This window comes from Panicum virgatum, chromosome 5K (assembly GCF_016808335.1).
Source record: "Panicum virgatum strain AP13 chromosome 5K, P.virgatum_v5, whole genome shotgun sequence".
Lineage (NCBI taxonomy): Eukaryota > Viridiplantae > Streptophyta > Magnoliopsida > Poales > Poaceae > Panicum > Panicum virgatum.
In genome coordinates this window covers 35991715-36000443 of record NC_053140.1, presented here as the reverse complement: position 1 = coordinate 36000443, position 8729 = coordinate 35991715, and the positions used below count along the sequence as shown (strand labels likewise).

General features: G+C 36.2%; 1 protein-coding gene across 5 annotated transcripts; it reads left to right on the top strand.

Annotated features, from left to right (window-relative positions):
- The first annotated feature begins 3151 nt into the window (after positions 1–3151).
- On the top strand, positions 3152–8472 carry LOC120707178 (DNA repair protein RAD51 homolog 3-like). 5 transcript variants are annotated; one of them, XM_039992003.1, is made up of 9 exons: positions 3154–3342; positions 3430–3470; positions 3931–4053; positions 4374–4407; positions 4475–4545; positions 4623–4852; positions 5059–5190; positions 5750–5816; positions 8012–8470. In XM_039992003.1, the coding sequence occupies exons 3-9, from the start codon at positions 3951–3953 to the stop codon at positions 8188–8190; spliced, it is 816 nt and encodes a 271-aa protein (XP_039847937.1). In that variant the 5' UTR covers positions 3154–3342; positions 3430–3470; positions 3931–3950; the 3' UTR covers positions 8191–8470. The 5 variants fall into 5 exon arrangements, with proteins under 5 accessions (XP_039847935.1, XP_039847937.1, XP_039847933.1 ...); XM_039991999.1 differs by lacking the exon at positions 3430–3470; XM_039992002.1 differs by lacking the exon at positions 3430–3470 and having other exon boundaries at positions 3154–3429.
- Positions 8473–8729: the final 257 nt, after the last annotated feature.

The window sequence follows — 8729 nt, the reverse complement described above, 5'->3', positions numbered from 1 at the left end:
GCATGCAAACATTTTTTCCGTTGAATAATACAAGCTTGTACATGAAGTACCATGTGTTAGCATGCATCAAACCTAGCCTCAAGCTGTATCTCGATAAGATAAGCTAGCAGGAAGGTAGTTAAACTGGGATGGCCAAGATAACCAATGTATATAATCAGTTTTTCTCTAAAAAAATGTGTATAATCAGCTAAACTTTGAAAATCGGTAGTAATCCATAGGCAGTTTTGTTAGACTCCTTATGAGTAGATATATGCAATAGATACTATGTGATGTTTTCGTAGAAATTTTTTGTTGTATATATGTATCTATGGTTTTTAGGGTTCAAGAATTCTCTTAATTCATATCTATGGTAGGCTACTCTTCAGTTTTCTTGGTTTAATTTCAAGTTCATTAGATAACATATAATCGAGTAACTGATTTAATTTGGTTTAGGCTTATTAAATGGTTTATAAATATTTAAATATGTAGTTTCCTTGGCTGCTTTCGACATGACAGAAGTAGGAACAATTTGAAGGACAACTCTTCAGTGACGAATTGCTTTTCTTACGCTTCAAAATTGGTTATACTCTACTATCTTTCCAGCTTTGAGAGCTATGTCATGTTAGTTTTTTTCGATTTCAATTTGTGATTAGTGGTGTTTCTAATTCAATATCCATGTGTGAAGATATAAAAATACATGTGAGTTTTTTCTATATAAAAGTTTATAGAATAGCATGATCTCACATTCTGACATAAACAACATTACTTCCATCAATCATCAAATTAACTGATCTTCTAGCAGTAAAAAACTATCCGTGTATTCATAATTGCCTTGACCCTGAAAAGCAGATAAGTATTTTTTTCATCTAAACTAAAAAAATAATCACATACATAACAAAACATCGACGCGGGATACGGGCCCGATTTGCCGCGGGCCTTTCTAGTAAGAAAGAAAATGGAAAGAAAAAAAAACTAATCTAGCCAGCTGACCGAATTGGGCCATCTGCTTCTCCCGTTTGCTGGGCAAATATTAAGGGTCACGTGTACGGTTCCGAGCGGATTCGTCGCGGAAGCATTCACTTCATGCGGCCCGCTCGCTTTCCTATTTTTCGCTGACCCATTAGTGGTTTAGCGGCCCAGTTTGGTTAATTCTTTCTTTCTTTCTTTCTTTTTCTTTCTTTCTTTTTCTTTCCTTCTGCAACTTATTTCGACACCGCCGGACGGCAGGCCAACTTTCTCCCCTTGGAATTCAAAAAAAAAAAAAAACTTCCTCCCCTTGCGCTGTATGGTGCTACCAGGTTCTCTATTTTGGTCCAAGCATTGATAACGTAGTAGTAGGTCTCTACTTTGCTGATCACACTGTGATTTTTTTTAAATTTCATAATAGGATTATTGTATTTTTTTTCTGCATTCTTATATGTTATGCTGGAAAAAATAAGTTCAATTTTTGTTCCATGGGACAAATACTTTTATTCCACATCAAATCCAATATGATTTATTTAATTGTTTAACTAAAACACTTATCATTTGTTCTAATGGAACATATTATTTATTTCATCCTTTTCATTTAAATAGAACATTTATAATTTGTTCTAGTGGAACAAATTATTAAATTCCTCCCACTTGGCCTTTTTTTCCACATAATTAAATTTAAGTTCCACGAGAATTAATAGAATGTTCTACTAAAAATTTACTATATCATTAGTAAATATCGGTCAGAAAAAGTAACGAATCACACACGTTACGCCAATCTTGGTGGGATTTCATGAGAAATACCATAGATATTAAATGTCATGCCACATCAACAAATTTGCTAATATGGCAGGATCATTACGAGAAGAGAGTGGGAGAAATTTTATGAGATGTGAGAGGAGTTTATCACCATAAAATCTATCTGATATAGTTATCTAGTTTTATGAGATGTGAGATGTGATATTGTCTTCGAAGATGCTCATAGGAGTAGGATTTGTATATGCGTGTTTATAGAGATATGAGTGTGTGCGCGTTGTGAGTGTCGAAGTTATACTGTGTGATTAAAAAAACTATACACCTAGAATGGTCTAATTGTACCTAAACCCACTTGGTGTGATGCTCTGATGATTTTTCCTGGGCAAAAGTCTATTTTACCTCCTCCAACTATCACCAAAGTTTGGTTTTCCTCCTACAACTATAAAACCGGGTATTTCACCTCCCTCAACTTTTCAAACCGTCCATTTTACCTCCCTCGAGCGGTTTTGAAGACTGTTTACTACAGTAACCGTAGTTTTGTCTTTTCCTTTTTTTAAAAAATTTCAGTTGAATCTTTGAAAAATCATAGTAAATCACAAAAAAATCATAAAATAGAAAATTCAATTTTGTTGGACTCCACATGAGTAGATATACTCAGTGAATATATTATATGGTATATTTTAGTACAATTGTTTTACTGTAACTTTAGATATATACTTTTCTGTAATTAATTTATAGCTACAGTTTTCGTCGTCCCATTATGGTGAAATTTTTATGGTGAGCTAACCATTATATAATTGAGCTGTAGTAAAAATTTTATGATTATTAGATCATGTTTGACTGATCTATAGATTTATCTATATAAACTAGATAAATCTATAGAAAAATCTAGACGAATCTATAGATAAATCTATAACTCAGTCATACATGATCTAATAATCATAAAATTTTTACTATAGCTCAATCATATAATGATTAGCCCACCATAAAAATTTCACCATAACGGGACGACGAAAACTGTAGCTATAAATTAATTACAGAAAAGTATATATCTAAAGTTACAGTAAAAAATTGTACTAAAGTATACCATATAATATATTCACTGCGTATATCTACTCATGTGGAGTCCAATAAAATTGGATTTTCTATTTTATGATTTTTTTGTGATTTACTATGATTTTTCAAAGATTCAACTGAAATTTTTTTTTAAAAAAAAAGACAAAACTTCGGTTACTGTAGCAAACAGCCTTCAAAACCGCTCGAGGGAGGTAAAATGGACGGTTTGAAAAGTTGAGGGAGGTGAAATACCCGGTTTTATAATTGTAGGAGGAAAACCAAACTTTGGTGATAGTTGGAGGAGGTCAAATAGACTTTTGCCTTTTTCCTGAGCGCAGAAGGAATCATGGGCCATGGCCCGTGGGCTCATTGGCTGGGCTCCCCCATCCCCACTCCTCGCTCTCACTCTCTCTCGGGCCCCCCTCTCTCTCGGCCGCCTTCTTTCCAAGCGGCGACGACAGGGGAGTGGCGGCGCCGCCCCCATGTCCTACACTGGGTCCACCCCTGCCTCCTCGTCCTCGTCCCTCTACTGGAAGGGGATGGATTCGAGTGGGGATCCACATCCACCTATACTGGCTGGTAAGCCCTAGCTCGCTCCAATTTGCCCCCTGGGGTCTTTTCTTTGTTTGCTGCGAGCAATGAATTTGAATCCATCGTGCGGTTTAGGTAAGAAGGCCCTTCGGTTGCGGTAATCGGGCATCCCCAGCGTGAGAGGCTTGCAGTTTTATCCACTTCCTTTAGATGAAATGCATTATCCCGATTTGCCTCGAATTCGTGTTTACTTTAACTAATTGAAAATCTGAAAGGGGCACGGCAATCCTATTCCGGACACATAAGCACACCCACATAAGTCCCAACATGTGTTTAGCAAATACGAGAAATGAAACTTGTCCGTAATCGATGGCTATGCGTACAGCTCTCTAAACTAGTTTCCCTGAATCTGATATGTGATTGCGGGGGCAGTGAATTAACTTCTTGTATCCTTTGTTTGTGGAAGCACGGGAGGGGATTTATTTTCTGTTAGGACCTTTCTGTCTTGTTACCTTGCATTCCATTTCCCGTAAAGTAGCACAGCTGACTTGTGCTGGTTTGCCTGATGCTTGGAAGGTTCAATCAACCATAATAGAAATGGTCAAATTGGTATATACTGATATGGATGCATTGCAGGAGCCCAGAATGCGTGGGATATGCTCTCTGATGAGCAGTCACAGAAACACATCACTACTGGTTCTGGTGACCTCAACAACATACTTGGTGGTGGGATTCACTGCAAAGAAGTCACTGAGATAGGTGAGATTACTTAACAATGTTGTTCATTATGAAGGATAAGTAGGAGTTTTAACATATCGACAATTCTTTATCCATTAGCTATGTGTGTGTAACTTGTGCTTGTTTATTTGCCTAACGTCTTCCTAGTGATTTTCTGTCCAACCTTTGTACAATTCTGATGAATTATAGGAGCTTACTTTGTCTCTTGTTCTATCCTTCTCATCTCGTATAATAAACAGGCTATTAAGTGTCTCTTGTACTATTAAGTAGTTTTATATATTAATTTCTTAGTTGATGTATCTGAAGTGGCTGACCTAATGCATAACACTAATTTAATTCAGGTGGTGTCCCAGGGGTTGGTAAAACTCAACTGGGGTATGTTGTGCCTACTACTGAATGCAAGTGCCATAGATCTCCTTACTAAATGCAAACTTTGCTTCAGGATTCAACTAGCAATCAATGTCCAAATCCCAGTGGAATATGGTGGCCTTGGTGGGAAAGCAGTTTATATCGGTAAATGACTCCATAGAAGAACACCTATCATCTTGTGTCTTATTGAGAAAGCCTAAGGGCAATTGTCTCTTTCATAGCAGACACGGAGGGCAGTTTCATGGTTGAACGTGTCTATCAAATTGCTCAAGGGTGTATCAGCGACATACTGGAGCACTTCCCGCACAGCCATGAGAAGTCTTCTTCTGGCCAAAAACAACTGCAGCCTGAGCATTTCCTCGCAGACATCTATTACTTCCGAATATGCAGCTATACGGAACAGATTGCTGCTATAAACTACCTGGAAAAATTCCTCGGGGAGCATAAAGATGTGAGTTTCTGAAATGTTGACTTCTCAAGTTAACTTGAATACCTGAATTTTCCATTGTTTTGTCAACATTTTTCATCAAATTGATGTTTTTTTTTGCAATAGGGCAACTGTAATGTGCAGTATTTTTTTCTCCCATCCTTTTTTTTGCAACACGCAACAGTTAACGTAACATTTCAAAAGTAAGTATTTGTTTATCTACTTTACAGGTGCGTATAGTTATTATTGATAGTGTCACTTTCCACTTTCGACAAGATTTTGATGATCTGGCTCTACGGACCAGAGTGCTCAGTGGATTGTCATTGAAGTTAATGAAGATTGCAAAGACATACAACTTGGCGGTAATTTGCCTATCATGTTTATGAAGGGCGCGCACTTGTGATGCAGCAACTACCGTCATGTTTCTTTTCTTTTGTACAGATTTTTAGTTCATTTTCCCACTAAAGGTCATCTACGGTTAAACTAGTGAGAAAGAGAAACCCCACCTTCTGAACTGAACTTGATTAGTTATATGATGTATGAATTTCATAAAACCCAAATGTCTGAATTGCTAAGCTAACTATCTTATTCTTTCTTCAAATTAAAGATGATTGTATGTTTAGGTAAATAGGTAGAGATTGTTTTAGCTTTGTCCTAAGTCAAACTTCTTTAGCGTTGACCAAGTTTATAGAAAAATACATATATATCTTCAATATCAAACTAGTTTCAGTAGATAGACCATGAAATATATTTTCATGGTGCATTATATTTGATATTTTAGGTGTTAATATATTTTCTATAAACTTTGTCAAATTTAGACATGTTTGACTTGGACAAAGCTAATACAACCCATTATTTGGAGCGGAGGGAGGAAGGATTTAAATGAGGCTATCAGACTTATCATCTTGTTTTGTTGAGCAGGTTGTCTTGTTGAACCAAGTCACTACTAAATTTACAGAAGGATCATTTCAATTGACTCTTGCTCTAGGTCAGTTATTTATTCATACAATTATAATCCCCTTTTTTTATCTTCAAATCATTTTTGGATGCATATGGTAGTTCTCAGAACAACTACTGAAATAAAAAAAATCATAATCATGTGATTTTGTTTCCAAGTACACCTTTCTATACTCAGGCATTTCTAATGCCGCTGAAATGTTTATGAACTTGGAGCTTTTACCTAACCGCAAGCAAAACTTCGTTCCATTCCAATCATGTAGCTCTCTATAAGTGCTGTGATAAGGTGGTGCAGATGAAATTAATAGTATATAAATAACTGGCCAATTACATGCTAAAAATTGAAACTGGAGTTTTGGTTTTCACACAATCATAGCATGTGTACGTCTGTTGTTAATTAATGTACACCATATTTTATGGCTCCATGTAAGGAATGAAGCAATGTGATATTATGTGCGGTGACAGCACAGTAGCAACAATTCTCAAATTTAGCTTTGGTTTATTTCCATTTCTAAATAATTTAGCTGTTATCGTAAAACAAAAGAAAGGTAAGTTTTGATTGATTGGATTTGTTTAGACCTGCTCTTAAACGTGGGAGGTCATGGCATCTATTTGAGGCAAGCAATGAGGATGAATTAGTATAATCCCAGCCCCCAAGTTGGAAGAAGTCCATTTTTGACCATCCAACTTTTGGCTCAGTTTGGTTTTGGCCATCGAACTCCAAAACCGGTTATCTTTGCCATCGAACTATCAAAACCGTTCAAATTTGACCATCGGGGCTGTTTTGATGGGTGGTTTTAATTTTTTTACTTACAATTAAGTCCTTAGATCTTAAAATGATTATTACTTTTTGTCCGTACCTCCGATTTAGGTCATTCTCCGGTCACGTGTTTGTAATGGTGAGCTTTATCTTTTAAAATGTTCTTTATACTATTTTATCACTATTTGTTATATTATTCTTATGTTGTTGTATAAAAACAATAATATAATAAAAATAAAACAAATAGTTACAAAATAATATAAACAATATTTTAAAAGATAAAACTTATCGTTACGAACGCATGACCACAAGAATCACTTAAATCGGAGATACGAGAAAAAATAGTAATCATTTTAAGATAGATCTTAAAATGGAAAAAATAGTAATCATTTTAAGATCCAAGAATTACTATTTTTTTCTCGTATCTCCGATTTAAGTGATTTTTGTGGTCATGCGTTCGTAACGATAAGTTTTATCTTTTCAAATATTGTTTATATTATTTTGTAACTATTTGTTTTATTTTTATTATATTGTCTTTTTACACAACAACATAAGAATAATATAACAAATAGTGATAAAATAGTATAAAGAACATTTTAAAAGATAAAGCTCACCATTACGAACGCGTGACCGCAAGAATGACCTAAATAGGAGGTACGGACAAAAAGTAATAATCATTTTAAGATCTAAGGACTTAATTGTAAATAAAAAAATTAAAATCACCCATCAAAACAGCCCCGATGGTCAAATTTGAACGGTTTTGATAGTTCGATGGCAAAGATAACCGGTTTTGGAGTTCGATGGCCAAAATCAAACTGAGACAAAAGTTGGATGGTCAAAAATGGACTTCTTCCCTCATTCGAATATATAGTGTCCTCTCATCACAAGCAAACTCTGCTGCTGCTTACCGGTGGTGTTTAACCCCGTCATCTAAGGATCAGAACCTGTGGATTCTTCGCTTCTGATCTCAATTAATCAGATAACTTCTGTTGTCATTTCCTTCTTTTTTTATTAATTAATGAGGGCATGTATAGAGGCCTCATAGAGAACACGATCCAGTAACCTCATCGGTTATTCATGTTTGTATCCATGTTCATGCCATCATTATTACTTTTTGTAAAAGCAGATTAGTCCCCTATCTGAATTGGGAATAAGATACATACAATCAGATAAGTCTGCCACATAGCTTCAAGTTACATAACCCTGTTCCTTCGGATTAGTTAGAAACAGCTTTCCAAGTACCGTTATAATTGTCAACTGATTATAGTTCTGATGGTGTCCAAGTGATGATAACAACTAGAAATTTTCCCGTGTGTTTGGATGGATATTTGGCAAAATTATTTTCAAGTAGATGATTAATTTTGTGGTTTATTTCTTTTTTTTCGCTTCTTTTTTGAATATTTCTTGGATTGGACACCTGAACTGTGTGTTTACAAGATATGGGGATAACTATCTTTGCTATGCAGGTGACAGCTGGTCCCACTCGTGCACAAATCGACTGATTCTGTACTGGAATGGGAATGATCGGTATGCATACCTGGACAAATCTCCTTCACTTCCAGTAGCTTCAGCTCCATATGCAGTGACAGGCAAGGGGGTGAGGGATGCTGCGAGTTCAAATCACAAGAGAGTCCGAGTAACGTAGCGAACTTAGTGCCAACTCCTGTACCTCCAGTTCTCTACTATGCACTTGCTGCTAAATTAACTGCGTTCCTTCACCGTGGGTCTTTTGGACAAATTAGGTGATTGGTGGGTATTGGTAGAGAATCTCCTACCATTTTGAAAGTCTCGATTGCTTTTTGATGTAAACCAGAAATTGTAGGGAAGTAGATGCCGCAAAAGAGGGTTTAGTTGACCCATCGTCAACTCTCGTGTGTCTGAAACGCGACTACCAGCTCTTTCAGGTGGCTCGGACCTATTTGTTCGATGGCCTCTCCTCTCACAAGCACTGGTGGCTGGTCCATAAACTCGGTTGGAGGATTCCGCTGCAGATTTACAAATCTTAGATTTACAACTCTTGGTGTGCGTAAGCACCGACAACAAATAGATGTGTAAATATCACCAAACTCTAGAATGACAACCACAGTAATATGCACACTAATCAAGTTTGTTATTTAATGTAATCTTCTCTTAGGAACTTTGGTGAATAGATCACTTGAATGTGTGTGGGAGTCAAGCCTATAG

Coding starts and splice junctions, on each gene's coding strand:
- LOC120707178 (XM_039991999.1), top strand. CDS start 3,246: ATGTCCTACACTGGGTCCACCCCTGCCTCCTCGTCCTCGTCCCTCTAC. Junction 4,408..4,474: donor GTTGGTAAAACTCAACTGGG/GTATGTTGTGCC, acceptor ACTTTGCTTCAG/GATTCAACTAGCAATCAATG. Junction 5,191..5,749: donor CAAAGACATACAACTTGGCG/GTAATTTGCCTA, acceptor TTTGTTGAGCAG/GTTGTCTTGTTGAACCAAGT.